The 27,507-nt window shown below is 38.3% G+C and overlaps 1 protein-coding gene across 1 annotated transcript; it reads left to right on the forward strand.

Annotated features, from left to right (window-relative positions):
• Nucleotides 1–1,508: 1,508 nt before the first annotated feature.
• Nucleotides 1,509–21,801, forward strand: TOLLIP (toll interacting protein; the record flags this gene model as incomplete). The annotated part of the gene is made up of 7 exons (XM_009072079.1): nucleotides 1,509–1,642; nucleotides 3,304–3,483; nucleotides 3,853–4,002; nucleotides 7,839–8,021; nucleotides 9,086–9,238; nucleotides 11,229–11,319; nucleotides 21,421–21,801. Coding segments are annotated over 7 exons (1,106 nt in total), but the record flags the coding sequence as incomplete, so codon positions are not given.
• Between the last annotated feature and the right edge of the window lie 5,706 nt (nucleotides 21,802–27,507).

Here is a 27,507-nt window from a genome sequence, read left to right on the forward strand (position 1 = left end):
AGACACATAAGTTAGTCTCAGTACAGACCTCTGAAAAACTGTGCTTTTAGCCACCCTCCAGTGTCATTAACCACTGAACTTCAGCTTCTGAGCTCAGTTCCTCAGCCAGTTTTTCATGCATCCAGTAGTCCACCCATTTGGATTGTAATGACCTTCTGCTCTCTCCTTATTCACAGTTTTTAATAATTTCACTGGAGAAGTCAAATGGTTCAGTAGGCTTTTTTTCCTTCTGAAGCCTTGATAAAGGCTGGCTATTCCTAATCCCTGGGGTTTCTTTTCTCCGTGTGTCAAAAAATGTCTTCCAGAAGGATTTGCTCTACAAATTTCTTAGTGTCTGAAGTGAAGCTGACCTGCCTGTGGTTCCTCGGGTCATCCTTCTTGCCCTTTTGAAAGCTAGATATGAGATTTGTCTTTCTCCAGTTATAAAGGACTTCCTCTAATCTCCATGACCTTTCCAAGATGTTAGAGAGCAGCCTTGAACAAATATCAGCTCTTTCAGGACCTCTGGATGCATCCTATCTGGCACTAATTTTTTCTTTAGTGTGCAAAGCATAGAATAATAGTTCAAAATTCTGCCTCTCTCATTTTTTTTTCTTAAAAACAGTAAAATAATTTAAAGAAGAATGGTTAGAATTTTTTTTAGTTGTTAGGTGTTTAAAGCTCTTTCATGTTTCAAAGGAGTTTCACATTGGACTTCCTGGGTAATTGCTAGTGTTAGAAACCTTAGTTACAGTTCCCTAAGTGTATTGTGTTTGGGCAAATGGTTCTGTAAGTCAGGGTATTTGTGATTGTCTTGGGCTCTGTGTTCCCTCCCTTATGCAGGTACCAGCACTTGTGTGATCAGTTAGTGACCTGAGGGTTCTGACGACTTCCCTCCACTTCCCTTTACCCCCAACCCTTGTTTCACTTTGTTCTGACCAGCCCTCTGCACTAACATACTTCACGATTGCTTTGGCACTGTCTAATGTTGCATGAGTAATGGGGGTGAAAAGAACCTGGATGGTGAGACTGGCACAGCCCCTGTCCTCAGTTGCTTCAAATAGCTATAGAACATCACACTGCCGTCAGTTTGCAGCAGTTGAGATGCAGTTCTTATACCTGCAGAGCTTCACTTTGAAGAGCCCCAAAATTGGGGGAAGGGCAATATTATTCTGTTTCTAGCTAGTCCATGTTTTTGATAATCAGTGCTGTCAATAAAGTTTATTAGGAAGCAGTTATACAGCAGGCTTATTTTTTATGAATGCCTGCTAAACATCTGTGCTCTGAATTGTAGCCCTATCCCTGTCCTCTTGCTAAGTGGTGTTAATTTTTTATTCTACAGTTAGTGGCAGAACACCTTTGAATTTCACATTCTTTCTTAAATGCTGTTAGGGTAGAGGGTAGTGCATTTGTTTTAAAGTGGTAGTGGAGTAGGATCAGTGGCACACGCTGCCTTTTATGTTCTCCTTGCTTTAAAAGCAATAACTATGGTTGCATTCTGGTTATGTAACTTTTTATTCTTCATTCAGGTTTGGAAGTGGCAGTTATGTGCCTGCTTTTGAATGCTTTGAGGAAGATGTCAGTTGGCCTGGTTTCTTTGCAGATAAAAAGGTTGCACACTACTGTGTTGTTGCCATCAATATGGAATCAACTGAGAATTAGCGTAAGAGCTCACCGAGTAGTGTGGTTTTTCTCAACAAGCATCTCCTACATATTTTACTGACTGTATCACCAGGACTTGTGTACCAGATCTCAGAACTGAACGTTTAAGATGAGCATATACATCTTCTGTTCCCCACTCAGCCTTTTGGAAGGCTTTGCAATTTGGATCTTTGAGAATTTACTTAACAACAGCTGTTTACAGTTTCTACATATGTCTGGTGTGCAATTCTAGGATAAGAACGTAGCTTCGTGTGAGGCAACTGAATGACCTAAAATCAGCTCAGATTCTGTTAGAAGACTTTCTCTGTCCCTTTTGGACCTCAGTACCAAGACTAGTTTATATATTTTCTTTGGAGCAGTATTTGGATGACTTAGATAAAACAAAATTTAAGAAGTGGAAGATATACTCAAGTTCTGTTGTGAATGTCTTGAGCTTTCCAATGTCCCTTTTAAGATGGTGGAGACAGAAGAGGCTGTCCTGTTTTCTGAGAAGTGCCAGAGGGAGCTTGCATATATGGAAAGGTTGCAGCCACTGCTTCTGACTATGGAAAATCTTTATGATGTCTAGTAATGCCAGATTTGAAATTTCTTGAAGGAGCAGTGTTGGAGGGGGGAACCTGCTGTGTTGTAAATGCCATTGCCTTACTAATTGTGGGGGCATTTCAAGTCTTTCCTAAATGGGTTGTATTTTATTTTTAAACCAACTCCTTTTTAATAATACACATTCTAATAAGAAGGCTGTCATAAGACCAATTCTAATTTCCAGCTGAATTAAAATAATTCTTTTTTAATATTAACATATTTTAGCTTAGTTTTCTCCCTCTCTGCCCCCTGGTTCTTCTTCCCGTTATTTACAGCTTCACCTACTTAGGATTTTAATTGTAAAATTGCAAGATACTTGCAAGCAAAACTGCTTCCCCTCTCTCCCTCCCAGTAGCCTAGCAGCAAGCAGTCAGTGCTTCCTCCTGAGCTTTTAGATAAACTTCCTTTCTGGCATGTGACACCTACTGTTGCCAGGATCCTGAGGCTCTCAGATAGTCATACAAAATTGTCATACAACATGTGATTTGGCAAGAGCTGCAGTTTCTATCTCCAAGATGCAATCTTGACATGCAAATGCTGCCTAGTTTAGAAAAGCTATGTCCTAGGGGCCTGTTAACTTTCCAAATTGCATTCTGTAGGTCACATACACAGTTGAGTAATCTTGCTTGGGATTGCAACATAAGGAATTGCTTTGTCTTTTGCCTTGATGAGGTTGACAGTTCTGTATTAAGTAGGTGAACAAGTCTGTAGTGAACAGAAATGAGTATAGCTTAATTGTAAATTTTCTATGATACTTTATTTGCATTTTAAATATTTTTGTTATAGTATGCATGTTGTTTAAATATGACCATTTCCCTAAATGTGTTTTGGTAATGTTCACTGAGCATTTAATACCTAAAACCAACCTGAATTGTTGAATTGACAGGTAGTAAGTAGAAGTTTTCCCTTCTTTTACTGTAAAGTTAATAGGGGATACGTAGTGAGTGCTGATTCATATTGGCTCATGTGGCAGAGTTCCTCTAGTATACTTCTACTTTTTGTCATGGCTCATTCTCACAATAAACCAGACTTTTAGTTCCTCCATTATGGTTTTGAGCATGGTGGAATTTTGTCCCCTAGGTTAGTTGCAGGTCAGACATGTTTAACATTGGAAAAGCATTAGGGCATCTTTGTTCTGTTTCAGGATTTGGTTCACAGGAAATACTGCTTTTGCAGTCTGTCTTGAAGGTGACTGTGAAAGTGACCCTTTCAAATGAAAGCAGTGTGCTGTGTCTTGTCACAGGAATGATTGGATGCAATGTGAGTGATGAATACGTGAAAGAACTGGGTGCCATCAGGTGTCACATGCAAATGTGATGCAAAACTTGGTAGCTCTGACTTTTGCATGGGCTACTTAAATGTTTAGTTGCAGAGCAGCTGTGGCTCTGTATGTCCTCTTTTTTTCAGAGGTTTATGTTGGAAATTGGTGTTATTGAGTATGAGAACATTCTCTACACGAGTTGGCAGTTTTGTCACGTAATTAGCTCTTTGTTCATGCTGTCAAAACTAGACTGAATTCTGCTGAATGTTTTTGTTATGTTTTTCTTTGATTTATATTATTCCCTTTCTCATTATAAATGACTAAGTTTGAAGTCTTTTTTTTCTTCTTTTTTTTTTTTTTCTTTTAAGGTATATGTTGGTGAGCTTCCTCAAGATTTTCTTCGCATTACCCCAACCCAGCAGCAACAGCAAATCCAGCTGGATGCCCAGGCAGCTCAGCAGCTACAGTATGGAGGACCAATGGGCACAGTGGGCAGACTCAGCATTACTGTAGTACAGGTATAAATTGTACTATCTTTGTACAATTAAGTAATTTTAAATATTTATTGCAACTAATTTTTTTAGATCATTGGCCATGAAAAGACTTTGTGTTGGAATTTGAGTTACTAAATTACTTGTATATGGGGAATGAGCCATTCTCCAAGTTTTTGCAGCTTCATTGCCTCTGTGCATCAGCATTTTGTCCAGTTTCATGTTTCGTAGCTGCATGCTGCAGCAATTTCCTGTAAACCTTGCTATCACAGTGCATAATCTAATAAACTCATGGGGTTTCTTTGCTGTGAGCAGATTCCTCTGAAACCTTCTGTTTAAGAAGGCTTCCTGCAGAAACATTTATTATTGGAAGGCATTAGCAATTTTGAGAATATTATAGGGAGCTGCGGTTGCCGCATATATTTTTCCTTAACTGTCTGCTCTGTTCCATCCCCATGTCTTCTAATACATTTCCTGGTTTTCCTAGTGTTTCTCCAGGCTTTATATTGATCACAAGTATGCAGTCCTGGCTCTTATTTTCTACTTCATCTTTTCCCTTGTTATCCTTTCTTTTATGTCTTGGCAGTACTGTATTGCTGCATTCATTGTGCATAAGATTTCAGGTTTAAAAATTTGTCTGTCCTAGCACAATTCTGTTTATCTATATTAACACTCTTGATGTCCTTCTTACTAGCTTAATACACCTCATATATTTACAAGTGCTATTTTTCAAGTCATTCTCTAAAAAGATTCCAAAGAGATTTATCCTAAAATTTAGCACCAAGGCTGGAGTAGTACATGTATGGTTACAGCTTTCATGGTGAGGTCCTTACTGGGGTGTAAACATATATAAGGTCTCTTAGGGAAAGAGATACTGATCGATTGTTTCTGTGTCTTTCAGTGGTCAATTTGTTCCTTCACAGCCAATATCCTTCCCTTGAAAACTGGGGAAGCCTGGACGCTTGAACTCATTCATTGCATTCTGTTGCAGCCCTTTTTCTAGTTCAGATGTGTTTCCTGGTTGGTGTTCAGAGAAGTGTAAGACTGGAAGCTTGCAACTTGGAACAGCAGAAAAATGTTACCGAGAGCATAGGAGCTTTAGTCTAATTTTATTCCAGAGCTAGGAATAGAAGATTCAGGTTAAACCTCAGGTGTATAAGGAAATGAAACATTTATCAAACATCATGCCATGTCTCTCTTAACTTTCTAGCAGCTTCTGGCAGCTTGTATGCTACTCCGTAGTTGTTCATCTTTGGCTATTTGCTGGGACATCTTGAGATGCTTTTTGTCATGGGATATTGATCCAATCGGTATAGATAGTAAAAGTCCCTGGAACAGATAAAGGGGGCAGACAGTGCAGTGTTCAGAAAGGAGTTTTGCAGCTCACTTTGAGTGGTTCTATTACAGAAACAACCAGATTCCTGTTTGGACAGGTGAACTGATAGAGTTGATACTGGTCTTTATCAGGTTCAGTCTTTACTTATTTTTAGGTCATTGTGCAGACAAGATAAAAATCTGTAATAATGAGACTTAATGGCTGTTCCTAATGCCATGTCTGTAAGTAACCACTTGTTACAGAATCACAGGATAAGGATAGCTGAGGTTAGAGGGGACCTCTGGAGTATATTTAGTCCAAACCTCATTCCAGCCTTATCCCCTATGCACTCCACCCCCCCAGCCACTCCCTTAATCAAGGATTAAATAGGATGTTATACACAAGGAACGGCCGAGATTGCTGAGGAACAGGCTTTGGGAGAATCTTATCAACAAGTAGTCCAGGCCATCAGGCATTTATGAAGAAGACAGGTAGGCTCTTTTCAGTGCTATCTAGAAGAAGGACAAGAGGTGCAGTGAGCACAAATCAAAATACAGCAAACTCTCAATTGACTATATGAAAAACCTTTCTTACTGTGAGAGATGTTAAACATCAGAACAGGTTGCCCTAAAGGTTTGTGGAGTTTTTATCCATGGAGGCACTTGGAACTTGCCTGATCATTTGACCCTACTTTGTGCAGGGAGTTTGGACTAGGCAGTGTCTAGGGGTCCCATCCAACCTCAGCTGTTCTGTGAAACCCTTAATCTCATTAGTGGCTCTTTGCTGGACTCATTCAGGTGTGACCTTGTCTTCTACTGTGCAGTCTAGAACTACAGAGTGCAGTGCTGCAGGCATGGTCTTCCCAGTGATGAGTAGAAGGGAATCTCCCTTGATCTGCTTGCTCTGCTTTTCCTAATGCAGCCCAGAATGCTGCCTGTCGTCTTTGGTCCAAGGGAGCATTGCTGGTTTATTTCCAGCTTGAGGTTCAGCTCCTCCTCAGCAAAGCTGCTCTCCAGCCACTTGGCCCACAATCTTTATTGTGCATGTGGTTGTTCTTCATCAGGAGCAGCACATTGCATTTTCATTTGTTGAACTTTGAGATTCCTATCTGCACACTTCTCCAGCCTGTCAAGGCCTTCTGAATGGCAGTAGAACCCTGTGGTGTCCCAAGAGATAGTCTTCTGTACCTGTCTGGGAGTTTATGCCAGAATGCTAGGGAATCTTGGCTGCATGGTGAGATGTGGCATTCTGAATAGGAGACTTGCCATGATACAGTTAACTTGTAGAAGATGAAAAGTTGATTGTGTTGGTAAAATGTATAGAGCAGCATGCCTTAATTCTGTTACTAATAAACTGGTGGAAGATCAGAAAAAGTTTCTGGGAAGGTAATTTACTGCCTTTTTTTTCCCCTTACAGTTATGTAGAAATAGTGGTCAGTTTGTCTAAGCACAGTTGATTGTCTCCTCTTGGTGAAGTTTTATGATAAACTGTTTTATCTCCTGATTTTAGAGTCAAGAGGGTCTGTATTTTAGATGCCAGTTTTCCTACTTTAGTTTTTAAGTCCACATTTACAAGAAACAGTTTGAGACCTTTTGCACCAGCTCTGATGTATGAACTGATGAACCAGTGCCCTGAAGGAGAAAAGGGCTTTCCAAGCCTGAGGTGCAGCCATCATAATAAATGTTATGCAAGTCTCAACTGTTGTGAGTTCTATAAGCATCCTGTAGGTGGGAGGCATTTTAGGCACCATGGTTTGTCATTTGCTTGGCTATAAAAAGAACTATAGGCTGCTTAGTACAGGTCAGAGAAACAGCATGTCCAAAAAGCCTGACTTGTGCTTGGGCACAGCTGTGCAACAGTGCTCAGTGTTGTCTTCAGGAGTGTCAGCAACTTGTTCTGTCTTATTCTTCTGATATTATAGCAAAAGTGTTTTGGATTTCTTCTGGTTCTCTTCTGATGAAAACATCGTTTGTTTTTGTAGTAATGTTAGGACTGAAGATGCCCACTGAATTAAGTAATATCAAATGCACATGCTGAAATAAGTAGGTTTTTAATCACTTTGAAAAGTATGAACTATTAGAGTTTACCTCAGTTGAACTGCTTTTGTATTGTGGGATATTCTTGATGTTACTGGATTTTTGTATTTCAGCAAAGAACTTCAGTGGAAGAGGATAGGCTGCCTGTCCTATTTAGCTTGTGATTGTGTATTGGAGAGCAGATACCTAGGCAAACAATTTCCTTGTAATCATGTATCTCTTGGTTAGGTATGAAGTAACTTATGTTAGCGATGGTGAAGATGTGTATTTTCTACAACAGGCAGGTTAAAAACATGTTCCCTTTTCAGGGTCTCCCAGACAGTTAATGGTGTCATTGCTTTATGCTTTAATCAGAATGCTGGTTCTTTGGTGTTTTTTTTCCTCCTTCCCATCTCCCACATCACTGAATCTAGTCCTTTGTTCAATATTTGATTCTTATGGGGACCTAACAGTAATTAACTTCTCAAGTTAATGTCAGTATTAGACACTTACTGGATTTCTTTTCTTTACAGGCAAAACTGGCCAAGAACTACGGAATGACGCGCATGGATCCGTATTGTCGAATACGGCTCGGATATGCTGTGTATGAAACTCCAACAGCACATAATGGAGCCAAGAACCCCCGCTGGAACAAAGTCATTCAGTGCACTGTTCCCCCGGGTGTGGACTCTTTTTATCTAGAGATATTTGATGAGGTCAGAACTGCTATATATTTCTTATCCTCCTCCCTGTTTCCTGTTTGGACTGAGGTTTGGGTGAAACCTTGCAGAAAAGGAGTCAGTTACCAAAGACAGTTTCTCAGCTGTGTTCTCTGAGGGATGACAAACACTTTTCAGAATGCCAAAAGCAGCAATACATAAGGTTTAGCTCTTCCCCAAGAATGTCAGAACTGTTATTTTTCCTTTGATAGCTGATAAGGGGCATTAGCAGGGTTGCCTGCAAAGGAAGAGATGCAAAAATCTGCGTGATATTCAAGCTCCTTTCGGCTATCTAGAATGTGCTGCACCCTTATATCCTGCTCTGTCCCTGTTCAAAATAGCCTGTTTGTACAATGCTGATTTACTCGAAAATTCTTCAGTGCAGTTCTAACGTAGGAGGAACTTGGAAGCTTTCCCAAGCTTGGAAATGCTGAGAATAAAACCATAAAATAGAGAATGTGTGTAGTCACTAGGATTTATTAGGAGACACTAAGAGGCTACAACTGAGGCTAGAGTCTTAAGGTTTGCCTTTTTTTTGCCACCTCTCTCTATGTAGTAAAGCATGACACTGCAGCAGATGTGTGTTCATTACACAAGTGAGGCTTTTGCATGATATTTTATGACTTAGTTGATTGATTCAAGTGTGTTTCATTGCTTCAGTAGGGGTGGCAGATCAGTACTTGTATCTGCTCTTGAATTACTGGAGTTCACAACCTCTCACAGTAAACAGAAGCTGTTAACATTCATGTAACAGCCTCTGATGTGATGTCACAAGATTCACACAGACTGTGCTGATATTAGTATGATGTATTTCTAGAAATTTTCTGCTTCAAGTTTTCAATTTCTTCCTATTTGATATCTGCAATCAATCTGTAGTCCCACTTAAAGCATCATTTATCCTTGTTGGAAAGGAGCTTTCAATATATTTACTGACACTTCAGTAGTTTCAAAAGGACTAAAAATTAACAAAATGAAGTAGCATAAAACTGAAGTATTAGAATAATTTGGGGATTTTTTTCCAGGCCCAATGCACTTGATAATATTTTGAAATTCTTTTCTAGCGAGCCTTTTCAATGGATGACCGCATTGCTTGGACACACATCACAATTCCTGAGTCTCTGAAACAAGGAAACGTGGAGGATGAATGGTATAGCCTGAGTGGAAGGCAAGGTGATGACAAGGAAGGAATGATTAATCTGGTTATGTCATACACGGTAAGCCAAGTTTGGGGTGGGAGGAGGAAGGGAGAGAAGCTGCTTAAGTAGTGGGAGGGAGATACTTTAGGCTGAAGTAGTTCTGTTGTACCATATTGGGTGTATGTGTGTGTTAGCATTTAAAATAATTATACTTAACGTTGGGAATAGCAGCCAAAAATATTAGTTAAGGCAGTAAATACTTTTTAGTGAGGTGGTAAATAGATATTTATCTTGTTTTGCAGTTACAAAATTTCAGCTTATTCCTGTTGTTGAGGAATATACCCAGTGCAGACAGCTGGGTGTGCAGCTGCAGTGTGAGCTGCAGGTTGTGCCCTGGGTGGGGGGAAATGGTGGGAGCTCCAGGCAAAGGGCTGTGAGCTGGTGACAACAAGGTCACAAACAGCACAGCAAAGGGCACAGGGATCTGTGACAGTGGCCAAGTGACTGGATACTCAGTGCTGATGACTCAGGCACACAGACTGTAAGGGAATAAAGCCTAGGGATTTCTTTGCTGGGGGTCTCTCCCCAGGGGCACCAGCTCAAGCAGTTTCTGTGTTACTGCACAATGATTAAGTTATTTTAAGGATCCAAGTGTGTGAGACTCTGCCATGGGAAACCCGGGGCTGAGCTGATGAGGAAACCTTGTCTGGCTGTGTGAGAGTGGTGTGTGCAGGGAGTCAAGCGGGGCACATGTTGGGTCACTGGAGCCACCCACCATGAAGGGGCTTTGCTCCCAGCAGATAAAGGCTGGGGTGGGTGCCAGAGTGGCTCCTGGATGGTTGGACAGGAAAGTTTGCTTAACATGGTGCTATTAGAAGTATAAAAAAGAAATCCTCAGTCAAATGGTCCCCTGTCACTTTAAATTTAATAATAGTTTTTATAAAGCTTTGTAGAATCTAACTTTATTTATCCCCCAAATCTTTAGAAATTCATGTCAATTTAAAAGCAAAATAATGGAAACTCTTCCCTGCCCTAGGTCTTTCTTGAATAGTTTGAATTCTCTTTCAGATGGCATTGGTTTTTACTTCCATTTTTGTTCATTTGGTGCTTCTGGTCATGAATTGCAGACTGACACCAGCCTGCTTGCCATTTTTGTTCATTTGGTGCTGCTGGTCGTGAATTGCAGACTGACACCAGCCTGCTTAGCAGCTCATCTGTCACCGTTGTATTAAGTAGCTGTTGGGTAACATATAGCATGTGCAGCCCTAAATGCTTTGTGCTACACTTGTGCATCATCAGAAGTTCGTAGCATGTGCAGCCCTGAATGCTTTCTGCTACACTTGTGCATCATCAGAAGTTCCAAGCTGCTGCTGAGTGCCCAACTGGAAACAGATGTTCCCTGCTGTTTGAAATTCACATTTTGCCCCAGATCTGAACAGTTAGGAGAAATGAGTTTGTAATTAACCTTGAAAACTGCCTCCCTGTGAACATATTGTACACAGAATCTGACCTTTTAGTACTTTCAAGGATCAAACTGAACAGTTATTGTGGTGGTAAAAAGGAATGGAGTTAAATTGCTGCTTTTTTTAAAGTACTGGTTTGCCTTAAAAATAATTGAAGTAAAATTTGCTTCTAGGTGCAGTGTACTGCTTTTAAAAATAATTAAAAAAAAAAATTCAGATTTTCTCTAGTATTTCATTTGTGATGAACATGTTGTATTTTCATTTCAGGTCACTGAGGTGTAAAAGCTGATTAAACCTCTCTTTTAAAATCATTTGCTCAGTAACAAAATTTCAGTGACAAAATTTATCACACTCTTGCAAAAGGCTAGTTTGACATGATGTGTTTTTACTGATTTACAGGCAAACTAACTGTCATGTAAAGATGTTGGTTCAGTTAATTTGCCAGAGATGTTGCTTAATATAGATTAGCACTTAGTGTAGTCACCCTGTAATATCAAACATGGATTTGCAATGTGATGGCTTGTTTGCAAATGCTGTTTTAATTGCTGGGTTTGGGTGGTTCTGCTGTTTCTTGAGTAGTTCTAATCTGTGCTTTTTGTATCAAGTCTTTGCCAGCTGCCATGATGATGCAGCCCCAGCCAGTGGTCCTGATGCCCACTGTGTATCAGCAAGGAGTTGGATACGTGCCTATAGCAGGTATGTTTTTCTCTCCTTGAAGCCTCTGAAACTTCCAGATGAAGGGTTTTGCAGAAATAAATGCCAAAATTCTCCTGATTTTTCAGAATGTATAGGAAGCTATAAATGATTTTGTCCTTAACCATTTTTCCCATGGTACATTTTTGTGAGAAGAGATTGCAAATTAAGTGTCGATCTGCTTTCAGTCTTGGACCCTGTTTAAGGGGAACTGCATGAGTTTTATTAAATGGATTAAAATGTCTGTCAAGTTGGAACAAGTAGCTTGAAGGCTTCTCTTTTTGAGTATTAATTTTAGACTTAGGTCAGGTCACTGAACAACTATCAAGCTGGCTGCACTTACTGAGATGGTGGCAATCCATGTGTGAAACTGTTCGGGCTTGAGAAAGTGCCCCAAATGAATTGTACTGTCAGAACTGCAGCTTATATAGCCCATAATGGGCTTCATTTGTCTGTGCTCTTTGAAGATGCTTTGTGGGAAACTTGCTGCGCAGCATGTGAAGTGTGCAGCTCAGCGAATGAGAAATGGTAGGAAGCTCTGAGATAGTTACGTAAATACATCAAAAAGAGCTACAGCAGGTACTGTCAGTGCTCTTGGTCGGTTCAGAGCGAGTTCAAAGTGAGTTTTGGACTTGTAGAGGAAGATGTGTTAACTTGGGTTTTGTAGTTTTTCTGTCAGAGATCAAAAGTTTAAAGTGTGTAAATAAGCTTGGATTTGCCCTACTTTCGTAACTGATAAGTAAAGTTCAGTTGAGTTTTTTACGTGTTTTGCTTACAGCTCTTAAAACCTCCAGTTTGTTGTATGGACATTTAGTCAGTAATATGTGTACTTTCTAGGGAAAAGAAGAGATGAATTTACATATTTTTAATTTCTTTGCATATAAGTGTATGAGTGATAGAGAGTGTGGGACATAATTGCAGTGCTAAGGGCTGACACAACAGATATATATGTTTTATTTTCCTTTTTTTAAGGCTCGTGGCTGGTTGAATTAAAATTTCATTCTCAAAACAAACTTCATCAACAGAAGACTGAATATGTAATTTAGGAATGATACTTTTATAAAGTTAGGGCAGAACATGGATAAGTTTGGTTGCGTACTTTTATTCGCTGATGAAAACATGCAATTTGCTTCATTAAAGTGCTTTTATCTCTGTAGCTTAATTCTCAGATCTTGCTTTGCCAGTGAACTGCTTTGAACTTGTGTGTGTATTCTGAAGGACGAATCTGTTCTGGTACACCAGACTTTCTGTAGTGAACTTCAAACATGGTCATCTTGTTTATGGTTAAAAGATGTAATAGATGATTACATACACTAGATCAAAATGAGAATATTTATATCATAAAATTTCTGTGCCAGAGTATAAGCAAGAAATGAAGCAGAGTCTAGTTTCAGGTATAATTGAAACTAGACATAGAACTGAACACATAAAACTGATACAAGACCTTCAAACTTGTTTTTCAAGTACTGTGGTGTATCTTGATGTTCAGATGTTGGTGTTCTGTAAATTTGTATTTATCTTGAGTATTTTCTACTTGGACAAGTGAAGAAATAACTCACATTTTGCAAGCATGTAAGAATTTGCCTTTGTGGAACAGTTTTATTGATCTGTATGGAGGAGCATTGCCTTCCTGCAGAGATTCAGCATGTTTGTTTTAATTGCTGCTATACTAATATTCTGTGTTAAAAATTCTTCCTGAGTCTATGACTTGTATTTTTAAATATTGTAAGGTTCCACCCCTGAATCTGAACTTTCTTTTGATCTGGTAAAGCTTGAATGTACCTGGTTGACTTTATGCCAGGCTTTTTACATTCCTCCTTTGGCCTACATTTGATAGTTTTGATTTAATTTTTTTTTCAATATTGCTGTGCTTTGTGTTTGCTGTTCTAGAATTTCTGTGGAGATCATCAAAATTTCCCAAAGTACTGCTTTTTAAAACTTTGTCTTCTTCACTAATCAGTGACCTTCTCGTAATAATTGGCGGGATGGTTAGTGTTAGAGTTTGAAAGGGACAACTTCAGAATACTTTTATGGTTTCATACATTTAATTGTATGACTCAGTGAAAGTAATTTCCCATTATAAAAGAAAACGATCTTGGAAGACATGGGGTATTTTTACATTGTTTTCTGTTTGCTGAACTGGATGTTCCTCCTGGATTCTGCCAACTCTTTCAGAAAGGTGTTTGCAGACTACTGGCCTTCCCTGCCCTAATGAATTGATTGTATTTTCTGGGCAAACTGTGTTGGCACACTTTCTTTGTAATACTCTACAAAGTTTTCTCTTTTTTTTTTTTAAATTTTTTTTCTTTGAGACTGTTTGAAGAAGGGCAATAGCAGGACATCAGTATGCTCCAAAGGAATATATTTACCTTCTTTGTATCTTTTTAGGTCAGGTTTTTTACCTACCCAGCTAAACGAGTGTAGTAAATAACTAAGTTCAGTTTGTTTCCTTCAGAAGAGGGGAAGAGTATCACTGAACAGTTTTTTATATCTGAAATGGGAGTGGATTCTGGGCAGGACTGTTGGACTCTTAAATTCTGTCTATGTCGGTGGACTAAAATGCTTATCCAGACATTTCAGCAGTTGTTAACTGTCCAAAATAACTGCACTTAAAGGAGAGATGGTGTTAAGTCCAATTTAGGTGTGTCACAAAGGCCAGGCTGTTTTTCTGTAACAGAAAATTTATGTTCAGAGCAAGTATATGTAACTAACCTTCTAATTAAAGTTGAAGCAGCTAATTCCTCTCACACTCTGTCACACAAGCTAAGGTAAAGGGTAATAGCAAGCAGTTAAGTCACTGTGGTAAGCAGTGAGTAACAGCTGAAGGTTGAAGGTGCCAGAAGTAATGTTCCTCACATTTGGTAGCAGACATTATAGAGCTGTGATGAGGATAGAAGTGGCCACAGAATATTTTTGCAGCATGTTAATTGATTTCAGTAGTTTTAAAAATTGAAAACTTCTGACAATAGCACTAGTTGCTACAAACTAGAGTTGCCACAGATGATACACCTGTGGACTGGGTATGTGAAAATTTGAATTTGTCAATCTCATTGCTCTTCTAGAAGTTGAGGTCATTTACCATCTCCTCTTGTTTCTTTTTCTAAAGGCTGCTTAATTTAGGTTGTAAAATATTGTGATATAATGGTGCTTACAGTCCAACCTGATCTTGGTAGTGTATCAAATACAGCTAGAAAATGTTAGTACAATAATCAAGCTGTATTTCTTACCAGCTAAATATTCATGGGATAAATAGGATATTTATTTTTACTTAATTTTTAACCACTTATGTGAAAAGTACATTGAAACCCTGTGTGTTTCAGGGTCCCCTCAGGGTCAAGAATATCACTTTTCATTGAGGCAAGTTCGTGTGTATATGTACATTACTCCTTTCATATTGAGTTTCATGGATTAGCTTGTGATGTTACCAGTATGTGTTCAGAAAACCAGGGATGTATGTTATCCTCTGTGGGCTATAAAATATAGTCCTTGCTGCAAACATCTGGTGGCTTACTTATTTTGGAAGCATTTCCTCTAATTTTTACTTCTGTATAAACAGCACTTATAGGAAACTTGTTCAGAGTGCTGGAGCAAATTGACTGAATCCTAGCAGCATTTAGGCTTTTAATATTAGGTAGTTTAGGTTTTACACAATTGCCTCAGTTTATCCAACTTTCACCTTTGGAAGTTAAATGATTAATTTCCTTTTAAAAATAGATTAATATTTCTTTCCCATGTCTTATTCCTTTCCCCTTGCCCCTTCATTTTCACCTGTCTTTAGGGCTTGAGTACTTTGCTCTGGGTAAGTTTCCAAGCTCTTTTCTCACTCCCATCCTCATTGACTCAAGAGTCTTTGCATGAACTCACCTAAACAGCTTTATTTGTTACAGCAGACTGTATCACAAGGTATTGCCACTTGGTTGTCACAATAGAACAATTTAAAGCATCTCCTGAAAATTGTTAAAGCCTCTCTAGCCTGTTGGAAAGTCTTTAAAGGCATCTGCTCAGCTTCAAGCTATAATGGTTAAACTAACTGGTGGTAGTGACATCAGTGGATATAATGTGATGTTAATATTCTTCTGAAGCTGTTGCATGTCAGTGAGCTATTCTAGGTAATAGTACTGGTTTCCTCAAAGAGAAACATCAGTCTTGCAGGTGTTCTGCTGCAGCAGAGTTTGGGGAGAAGCAGGTAATGTGACCACTTAAAAGCCAAGAGCTCAGTTCTTCAAGGACACTGAGAAGACAATCTGCCAATTGCCTTCTATTAATCTTCAAATAAGCTTTTATCCCCAAATTTAACACTTTTTCATTAGTGTGTATTTTTCATGCACATCTGTTTAAGATCCGTGTCAAATTCAGCACCTGATTTGAACTCTGAAGCCAAATTATGTTACAGGAGATCAACTTTCTTTCGATTTAGACTTACCTTACTGTGACACCTTTGATTTTGAATTATGCAAACATATTGTGGCATCACTAACTTTGTTAAAAGCATTGACCTTGAATCAGGTTACGTTCCGAAAGTTCTAGAATTGCTCCTTGTGAGATAGTGTTATTTGTTGATGCTTGGCATTTCAGAAAGATATTGTAAATAGGACTGTTGTGGTTGTCACAGCATACTTGGTTTCTTCAGAGCAGTGAAATGTCAGAATTTTTCCTGTAGGTTAATACACTTAATTTTTCTAGTAGTTTGCAAAGAAGCAGCGTTTTAAAAAATTGAGATGACATGCATATTCTACACTGAGTTTTTTTCTGAAGCAAATATCATCAATACCTATCATGTTTTTAGAAAAAGTGATACTGATTTCTTCATTTAAATGAAGGAATAAATGCTGAGAAGGTTCCTGAGTTTACTCTGAAAGAGTCCATGCATGGGACAGAATAGTAATGAGTTAAGGAATTAAACATAGGGCACTTGACTGAAAAAGAAAATAAAATTACAAGTGTGTGATGCCTTGTATGCAGTTAGATGAAGTTTGTCCTGCTAATTCTGCTTTAATGCTTCCATTGCTGCTTGTAGCAATTGGCTCACCATTGTCTCATGTCTTGGAATGTCACTGCTTATGCCAGCATGTTTGCCATTGCCATTTCACTGAAATGGAAAACAGTGCTCCATTCTTCTGATTTATAACACTTAACCTAACATCTGAGAGCAACACGGGATCTGCAGTTCCATGGGTAGTGGATTCTTACGTTGTATGGTTCCGGTTTTCTCTTGTTAGTGATATGAGCTTTTTAATATGTAAAGCAGCTCTTTACTGAACATTGATAATTTGGAAGTTTATTATAATTTTCTCTAATGACTGCATATATATTTGCCAAATTTCAGTGCATAGTTCTTCAAGTTTATAATTAAGTTTTACTGTTTTGTAAATCAGAAATTATGGAGGCTTTTAGCTTGAGTGCAGCACAACAAAAAAAAAAAAAAGACCCCAAAGTACTCTTAAATTGGTATTTGTGTAGCTTGAATGTTGAGTTTCCTAAAAAGTAAGCATTTATCATGGAGGTATTTATTAAAAATCACTGTGGTACTAACTAATCTTTGCATACAGTGTAGTTGTAGACAGCTTAAGCTAATTCTAAATCTGTGAGAGCTGAGAAAATGGATTTTGAAAATCATTAGTGAGAAACAATACAGTCAGGCAATTTCCTGTGCCTAAAATTGACTGTTTATGTTGAAAATACTTTTTGAATACTGCGTGTGCAGATGTCTGGCTTCAGAATTACCTTGTTTTGATGAGAGCAGTGAGGAGAACTGTGTTCTAGTAGTGATTTTTTTTTTTAATTTTGTTTTTAAACTGATAAGACACTGAAACATTATCAGTAAGCAGTAGGATGCTGTGGTAGGTGAAAAGTGAGCCTCATGTTTCATTTGGATTAATATTTTAAACTGACCTCCTGCATGGACAGCTCCTACCCAGATTAGGCTGATTGTTTGGATAATCTTAGGGTGCTGATGATTTACTGAAAAGTATTTGGAAGTTTGTGTTAGAAGTAAAACAACTTCTATTGCTCTGTTCTTTCAGATACTTTGCAGCTTTATTTTATGATGTCGTAGATGCCTAGATTGTTTGTAGGAAGTGTGGGGAATGAGTTGAGGCTTGTTGGAGCTAAAGAAGATGCAGTCTGAAAAGCTGCTGGATGTGATTATTGGGTAAAGCGTATTTGCAGTGTTGATGAGGACTGCACAGTGGTTTGCCTCCAGGGTGCACACATGGCCTGATTTGCCATATGTTCAAACGCATAGTGCCAGACAGAATTCCAGGGCCATGGTCCAAATGACATAAAAAGCTGCAGAGCTGAAGCTTAGGGTGTTGTGTACAAGGTGACAGATATCCTTGGAAGAGGTGTGATGCAGATGATTGGGCAGAGACATGGTGCCAGTGTGCAGGTAATGAAGTCATGGGATTAGGGTGGTGAGGCACTGGAATAGATGTCCCAGGGAGGTGGTGGAGTCACCATCCCTGGAAGTGTTTAAAAGGCATCTGGATGTGACCCTGGAGGATATGGTTTAAGGTTTACAGTAGTGTGGAAGGTTAATGGCTGGATGTGGTGATCTTAGAGGTCTCCTCCAACCTTGATGATTCTGTGATTCTATGAGATTATGACTGAGCTGTCAGCACAAGCCTTTTTGAATAGATGCAGCCTGTGCATAAGACTTAAAGCTTCTAGGTTCCTTTTTTTGGCTTCTAATAAAACTTAAGATGATTAAAAGGGGAATTTTAAAATTGATTGAATAACATTGATAAATATGGAGATGCTTACAAGTGAGTAATGCGTTGTCAAACCTTTTTGAATAGATGCAGCCTGTGCATAAGACTTAAAGCTTCTAGGTTCCTTTTTTTGGCTTCTAATAAAACTTAAGATGATTAAAAGGGGAATTTTAAAATTGATTGAATAACATTGATAAATATGGAGATGCTTACAAGTGAGTAATGCATCTCTTCTGACAGGACAGAATTCCAAGTTGAGGAAAGAAAAGGAAAACCTTTTTGAATAGATGCAGCCTGTGCATAAGACTTAAAGCTTCTAGGTTCCTTTTTTTGGCTTCTAATAAAACTTAAGATGATTAAAAGGGGAATTTTAAAATTGATTGAATAACATTGATAAATATGGAGATGCTTACAAGTGAGTAATGCATCTCTTCTGACAGGACAGAATTCCAAGTTGAGGAAAGAAAAGGAAAAGAGTACTTAAGTAGAATCATGGATCCAATGCACACAGTCAAACTATATTCTATTACAGTACCTTGTAGCCAGAGTTGATGATCTTTAGCTCATCCAGCCTTGAATGTGAGTTATGTAGCATTTTTTATGCTGATAGAAGAAAAAGTCACCAAGATACTAAAACATGTGTACAAGTTCAAATGTGTAGATGTTTCTGATGAAATAGTTACAGGCTAAAGAAAATCTTGAAGAGGCAAGGTAAGTATTGAAATAACTCTTTCCTCCTTTTTCAGATGTTAAATCTGAATAGAAGTAGTATAATATAGTTGCAATATGTTTGATCACATAAGTGCTTTAGATGAGGCTGCAGAGAGGCACTCTGGAAAATGATCTTGGTTCGTTATGAGTTTTGCACAGTTAGTCAGAATTCAACAGAAGAGAAGCAGCTTCTGATCTATTTGTGAGTACTATATATTGAAACTGTTCAAAAAGACTCTTATTTTGGAGATGTGTAATAGTGGTGATGCAAATAGTTCATGCTTTGTTTAACTTAGAAATAGGTCATAGAAAGATAAACAGGTGAAGTGAAAACTGTAATAAGTTGCTAGCTGCTCTAAGAAAATGTATGCCAAATTAAAAAAAGAAGCAAAGCAAAAAACCCAAAAAACAGTGTTGGAGAATCCTAAGAAGTCTGAAGTGAAATTGAAGTAGGTTTCTGTCCAAAATGCTAGGTCTGCCCAAATGAGGTAACGTAAAAGTGTTAAATTATATATTAAGTCTAAACTGGTTATAAAGTTGAGTAACGCAACTTTTTGAATATCAAATGCATAAAAAGTTGAGAACTGTTTATTTTAAAGAAACAGAACCTGGAATCTTTTGTTATTAAATGCCTGTAAAGATATAAATATGTAAGGTAGTACAAAAATCCCCCCATTGGACCATGAGATGATAACAAGGGGAGGAAGAGAGTGTTTGGCTTTGCCCTCCTTAGGAAGGAATACTTAAGCAGCCTTATATTATAATTTTGGAGTTTAACTGTTAAGATGAGTAAGAAAGTGCAAGTGAGATAATGTTTATTCACTATGTCATTTTTTTTTTATACTCAATGCAGTATGTAACCTATTGCTTAATTAGGCTTGCTGGAGGATAGCAAAGTGAAATTTATGTTAAAAACAGTTCTGAAGTAACTGTTTGTTGCATTAAATTATTCCAGCCTATGAAGACTAAAACTAACTGATTTAAACCAAGTGTAACTAGGTAAACTTTAGGAGGAGGTGACATGGTTGTGCAGGGAAAGCTCATACCTTAACATTTATAGGTACATGAGTATGTAAGAAAGAATGTCATGGGCTGTGCATATCACCTCGTCATCTGCATTTGGAAAACATTATTTACTAAGCATTCTTTCTATCTGATTATATGCTAATACAATAAATGTCATTTTGTGGTTTAATACCTAATTTGAAAGGGCCATAAAAATCGCAGATAAGAATAAGTGATTAATCATCTTCCAATGGAAGGAGACCTTTGATGGGATGCATCGTCTTTCTTGAGAAACTTTGAGGGAAGGGCACTAACAGACAGTGTGAAAACAAACACTCTTGGCAGTTTTCTGAGTCTGCAGCAGGATGCAGAAGGATCTCATTATAGTAAATGGGAAATAAAATTGTATTTTAAGGCTGGTGTTAACTGATACTTATTTGGTGATGATTTCTTGATTGGTCATTATTGCACCTGAAGGTCTTTGAATTACTGAAGAGTGCTCTATAAAGATACCAGGTGAATAGCCTTTGAAACAGTGCCTAAAATGCCTGAAAGCAAACAGAGGACAAATACTGAAACTATCATGGTGCTGTATTTAACAGTGCCATGTTTGTGTCTAGGTGCAGGTAGTTCTCCTTGCCCTACCTTAGAAACACTACAGGAGAACTGCAGAAGCTAACACATGAAGGAGTGGGACTAAGATAATCAGGGACAGAGAAGTTAAGTACATCGTTTTCAGAAGTGATAGCAAAAGACTCTAGATGTATACTATATCTAGTTTCAGTTTTATAAAAACAAAAGGTAGTATTTTCAGCAGTGGAGCTGTGCTGAAAGATAAAAGTTGTTACATGATGAAAAGAGGCTTTTGTCTAGTAATTCCTTTTGACAAGAACTGGAAAGCTCATTTTCTAAAATTCTTTATAAATCTGACTGTGCTTTAATTTTGCACAGACATACAAGAAATTAATGAAAAATGTCAGGTCAGATGAATTCTGTCCTCTGGCAGAGAGACAGGGAGAAGCAGTGTGTACCCCTGTAGGCATTGCTCTTTTGACACTTAGTGACTTTGGAGCTTGAACTGGATGGAACTTTAGCCAGGGAAAAACATTTGCTAGAAATTGCTTATTTATGTGGTCCAGTCTCCCAGTGGGCTAAAGTACTTTGCTTTCCGTTGAATGCAGTGGAGATTGCATTTGTTGGCTTTCTAAATATCAGCTGCATATATTGCTGATGTAAACTAATATTTTTCATCACAACATAAATAGACTGGGAACTAAAATACGACAGGAGGGACACCAACCACTCCTTTCTTTGATGAGCTTGGTGTTTGGTTAGTGATTCACCTGTAAATCTGGTTAATGCAAGTTGTACCAAATCTTTAACGGTACCTGTTGCTGTACTGTACTTTACCATTTCTGGAATATAACTTTGAGGAGAGAACTTGTTCCAGACAAATGTTTTCCAGTTGCAACAGTCTAGGTGTAATCTCTGCAATCTTTTTCTTTTTTTTTCCCCCTCTGAAGTGCAAGTTAAAATAAATTCATGCTGAAGTTGGTGGGTTGGGATGAGTCATGAGCTGCTTTCTCCAAAATCACTGATTTATTTTTTCCACCACTCATGTATGTTTTGTGTTTTGTTTTGTTTTGTTTGTTTTTTTTCTCCTGTTTTTAACCTGCAGGGATGCCTGCAGTCTGTAATCCAGGCATGGTCCCAGTGGCAATACCACCTCCTCCGGTTAACCCTCAGCACCTGTGTAATGAAGAAGACCTGAAATCTATCCAGGACATGTTTCCCAACATGGACAGGGAAGTAATCCGCTCAGTGCTAGAAGCTCAGAGGGGGAACAAGGATGCAGCTATCAACTCCTTACTTCAGATGGCTGAAGAATCATAGATGCCCACTTCCTGCATAGTCCCCGTCCTCGATGCCACTTATTTTTACTTGCCAAGCCAGGGATTTAGCTAGAGGAAGAATTTCCCAACAGCTTTCTGTTAGTGCATCCTGTGTGAAAGATTATACCCCTTTTCTCCTTGGACATTTGGATCTTTCTCACTTTCTTTCTCAGTCTGTACATACTCAGTTTAGCTTATGTCCTACAATATGGCAGTGAAGCATCTTTACTATCAGCTGTGCCCTGTGTGGCTGTGTTCTGATGGGGTGGGGAGTAATGCTGCTTTGTTTCTTTCTCTCCCCCTTTTCATAAACTTGCTCTTACAAAGTAACTCTATGCAGTACAGGATTTACTAGTGTTTGTTAGATTGGGGGAAAAAAATTCTTTCCATAGAAGGTTTGCTCTTTAAACACAACTGATTTGTTGAAAGTATTTAGGTTTCAGCAAGCAGCCTATTTTTGCCAGAAATTAAAAGACCATTTCTTGTCCTGTGGTGTTTAATTATTGCTGTGATACATTCACCCCTTTCTGATTGAAGGTTTTTAATTTAATAAGCTAAATATCTTAGGTTGTGTTGTTGGTATTTGTAATGAGCATCTTCTATTCAATCTAGTCATTGGGCACCAAAGCAATATATATTCTGGTGTGCATTTTGGGGCTTTGTCCTCTCACATAGTATTGTTATGTATCTGTAAAATCTTAATAGGTAACTTTGAACTTGTACAGTGTACATTGCTGTAGCAGAGAACAGGACTAAGCCCTAATATACTCCCACAGTTAATTGCACTCTATCTACTACTTCTGCGTTCCCATGGCTGTTTCAAAGGATAAGTGCAGAAGGAAAGGTTTTTATACTTGGAAAATGACTGAAGCCGTAAAGAATTATTTAAGATGTTGTCTTACATGGAAAAAAAGCAGAAACCTATGATCTGGTTATAAGGCTTCTTTCTTTACACCTATATTTCAGCAAAATTATTGTTTTACATGAGTGGGAAAGCTATTGTATTTTTTCCTGTAATATGAAATAAGCACTAAAAGTAGCTTCAGAATCTTTGAATGGCATTATGCATTGCTCAGTGACTTGTTAGACTACAGTTGCAGTAGTCAATTTACTATTATTTGATGCAGATGGAAATAAAATTCTTTGTGAGAGACAATTTAACATATCTGAGTTACAGTCTGATCCTCAGAGGAGGTTGGAGGTTGGTTGTATTTATTGTTAGTGTTATTTTTTCAAAGAAGAGTTGATTTTGGAGCTGCAGAATCTTACAGGATGCACCAATTACACCTGTTGGATAAACTTCTGCGGTGTCTGTTTTGTAAAGTAATGCACTTTAAATAGTATTCACCAGTTTATTTTTCCAGTGATGTGCAATGTTGCTGTTTTTAATGTTTGATTTCAAATACTTTCTACAATAGCCATAGACCTTTATATTTTCAAGAGTTGAAATGAATGTACACTTGAAATCTAGGTTCTTCAGTGATTTGTGAGAACATTATAATCAGGTTTGGAATAGGGAATAACGACCCATATTCTCTCTTCCCTCATACTTTATTTCATGTCCCATGCTTAAATTATTTTCTTTATCTGATGAAAAGCTGATTTTATTCCCATCCCCTCAGTCTACGTTCAAGAAGCCTTTAGGTAGTACTGGCAGTAGAGCTTGAGTATTTATTTTTTTATCATTGAAAATAATGCTGAGACTTTTAAAATACAGCACCAAAAATCATCCCGGTTTCTGACCTTCTCAAGCTTTCTCTTCATAATGCATGGTTTTAAGTTTTGTTATGAATCCCTTAACATCTTAAATTTGCCATTGAAAGCATAAGTGTCTTTTAGACATCCTCCAATTGGCTTTTAATAGTAAGATTCAAGGCTATAGTTTGTATGTGCTGTAGTTGTAGAGTCACCACACTTTTGTTTTCTAAAGTTAGGATGGGTGTTCTTCAAGAAACTAGTCTTGCCCCTTCTCTACAATCATGGTAAATTTTGTGATTGAATAGGTGTAGAGGCATTCAGTCTTTATAGCACAGTGTTTTGGGACATCATGACCCAAAGGGTAGATGTTGGTAAGGATTTAATGCTTGGATATCTCCGGGAAGAGTCCCTGGCTGTAACTTTTACACATGAATTGCTAGGGATGGAACAATTCAGGGAAAAAAATGTATATATTTAAATTTTTATATTAAAACAGTGGGATTCATAATACAGCTTTTCATAAAAGCAAGTGGTCATGGTTCAACTTACTGGCTGGTAAATTGTACTGCATTCTATTACAGCTCCATTTCAAGCACAGAGTAAACACCTTTCAGTCCTAACCATGGGAGGGGTAAGTGTGAATGTTAGGCTGACCAGGATTGTTCATAAACTGAGCTCCATGCCTCTGAGGGAGGCTCCTGTTCTTAGATTTATTTTTTCTGTGTGTGGTTTTTTTCCTAGGTAAATGTTATGCAAAACAGGGTAGAGTTCTAGATAAATGTTATGCAAAACAGGGTAGAGTTGAAAATGGGTTATGTAGGAGCAGTATGGCCAGTAGATGGATTTCAGTGTGTTACACTATACTTAAATACTGTTCTGTGGATTTTTAGTCTTTATTTAATTCAGCATTAGAACTGAAACTCTTAGGTCAAGATGTGCTACTTTTTCATATTAAAAAGAACAAAATCATAAGCCTGCTCAGCTTTTCAGCATACATATCCTTTCAGTCAAGCTGTTCAGTGTCAGGTTTGAATTCGAGAGAGATGAAAAAAGGCAGGGACTGTTTAGTTATCTAAGGGTCTGTGAAATTAAGGCATTGGAACTGAAAGTCTGTTTCTTTATTTAAAACAAATAAACTGTCACTCATGATTGTAGCTTTTGACAAAATGCTAGTGGGGTAATACTGTGTTTGATGCTGCTCCTCTGCTCGACAGCTTCAAGCAGCTTGGAGCCAAAGCCAGCTATATAAGACAGGCATCTGCTAGAAGTTAGTTCTCTTAGTACTAGTTTGAGTCCTGCCAAGAGCCTCAACTTGCTGAAGGTAGGAACATTTTTTGTCTAGCTAGATCCTTGCAACTTCTCTACTGCTCTTTGCATCTGCTGATGGTACTGAATGTTTTTTTTTCCCTTTACAAATGTTACTGCCTGTTTGGTTGATACGTAATACAGTACAGAGGATGTTTTTTGCTGTAATTATTCTGAAGACATTGTTGCTCTGTATCGAGGTCCAGTGTCCAAATATGTTTCTTGCACTCTACATTAACTTTTTAATTCTAATTTAATAAATGTATCATCCAAATGAAAGTGTATTATGTCTCTGTTGGAGAGCACCACAGTTTGAGTCATTATCTGTAGACTGATCTAGAGTTCAGGTATCACTGTCTTTTATTTGGTGTTACATATTAACTTACAGTAAGGTTGGACTTGATGATCTTGGAGGTCTTTTCCAACCCTGTTGATTCTATGATTCTAAACAAATGTTGGCATTCTTGTGGCTGCTAAAGCATTTGTTTAGCATTTTATGTTTTTATTAGTTTTTTCATTTCATTGATAACCAGTGATGATGTGTGGGGGTATGAAGAGAAGTCAGTGTATTTTGAATTATTAAAACATTGTAGAACATCAGTGAGAACAGGCCTCTAGGAAGAAATGCAAATATGTGTTTTCTTAGAGTAAGCAGGAAAAATGAAAACACATATTAGCAATGTTCTCTGCAGTTTTAAGTTGTAGCCTACTGAAGACTCAACCTTTCTCTGCTAAATCTTTAGGAAGCTTAGTTAGAAACCCAAGTTGATCTATTTTTGTGCAGCAGTATATTTTAGAAGGATTTTCTTTACTATCTTGCCCAAAGGTATAATTAATTTTGTAAGAAGAAATAGATTATACTTAGGTTATGCCATAACTTTTGAAGGAAAATTTGCATATAGAAGGGAGAAGTGAATTTATGAAAAGCAAATAGATTGAAATGGATCTTAGCTACATCTGTATTTCCATGTGTGGGAGAACTCTGAAAGTACTGCTGTTTGGAATATTCAAAGAGTTCACTCAGAAGATGCTTTTAAAACACTAGGTGTACTAATCTGGTATGTGAAGCCAAAAATGGGCAACTTTTATAAATTTAATGCATTTATCACTGAAAGAGAATGAAGGATGGTTCAATTTATTTTATAATTATCTCCAATTATAAAATAGTTACAGTGAGTAAAAATGTACACTGAACTTATCTTCCATGTGTGTGCTGTCCATGTTTCTTTATGGATTAGATTTAGGAGCTTGATACTGTCACAGCGCAGTGGTTTTCTGTAAGTAGTAATCAGCTTAATGTGGAGTATTCAGGTTGGTTTGAAATGCTTAACACTCTTCTAAAAATGATTCACTAAGTAATTATGAAATTGTTCACATTTGGGGAAATGGGAACAAGTTCCTGCCTGGCACAGCAGGCAAATCTCTGTGACTGCCTCACCTTCCCCAGTGCACTTGTGTAATAGGTATGAGGCTCTGCAAATGGACCCCAGCAGTGATGAGGATGATGGTTCATCTGCACTGGAAGAGACACCAAGGTAAAGTTACCCTGTGCACTGCTTTAAAATCATTTCCAGGAAGAAAAAAGTTGAGTTACTGTCATGGGAGATCCTTTTCTGAGGGGAACAGAAGGTCTAATTTGCTGACCAGGCCCACTTCTTAGGGAAGTCTCTTGCTTCCCTGGGGCCTGGATTAGAGAAGTGATAAGGAAACTTTCAGTCCTGGTAAAGTCCTTGGATTATTATCCATTATTGCTTTCTCATGTAGGCAGCGATGAGGTTGCAATATGAAGGCCAAGGGTGATCAAAAGAGCCTTGTTCCTTGGGACAACTGGTTACAACAGGAGCATTAATAGTGTTCTTCATCCTTCCAGTTGCAGGAAATGATGAGAGAAGAAACGAGAACCACCAGCAGATCAATACCTGGCTCCATGACTGGTGTCACCATAAAATTTTGGAGTTTTCGATCACATGTCGGTCTACACAACAACAGGCCTGCTGGCAACAGATGGGGTACACTTGTCTCAAAGGGAGAAAAGGATCTTTGCACAAGGCTGCAGGGCTCACTGAAAGAGCTTTAAACTAGATTGAACGGGGAAGGGATAAAACCAGGCTTGCTAGAGGTATGCCTAGTGGCTGCTCACCAATGTTTGAGGGATGGAGTGGTAAGAAGGTCCTTCATATGGCTCCATGTTGTGTGAGTACACTGGAACATGTTTGAAATATCTTTATACTAATGCACACAGCATGAGGAACAGACAAGGAGCTAGAAGTGTTGACCCACTCCTGGAACTATGACATCATTAGCTTAAGCAGAATCTGGTTGGATGTGTCCATGATGGACAGTTAGAGACTCCTCAGGAGGGACAGGCAGGGCAGGCGAAGCAGATGGGTGTGCTGTATCTAAGGGGGGTTGGATTGTATGACACAGCTAAGAGCCTGTATGTAAGGATGAAGGGGAAAGCAAATAAAGTGAATGTTGTCGGAATCTACTATTGACCACCCAGTCAAGATGATGACTCCAATGAATTATTTGACAAGGAATTAAGGTATCTCTAGAGGAACTGCTGTCATCCTTATGGGTGATTTTAACTTCCCAGATGTCAACTGATGTTTGGTCTAGGCAGGGGCACCCGGACTGGACCGGTTGTGATGCCCTCCCGGTCTCTAACAGGGTCAGACACAAACACACTACACACAGCAATGGTTGGAAGGCATTATTTATCCCAGTGGGGGTTCCCCAGTAGTTTCCCAAGCAGGATAAGCACTGTGGGCCGATGGGTCATGGCAGAGAGCAATGGGCTTGAGCATGAAGATTTTAATGTGAGATAGTGCAAGAGCACTAAGTGTTATGACTACATGAATAATCTTGCA

This window comes from Acanthisitta chloris, unplaced genomic scaffold (genome assembly GCF_000695815.1).
Source record: "Acanthisitta chloris isolate BGI_N310 unplaced genomic scaffold, ASM69581v1 scaffold3313, whole genome shotgun sequence".
NCBI lineage: Eukaryota > Metazoa > Chordata > Aves > Passeriformes > Acanthisittidae > Acanthisitta > Acanthisitta chloris.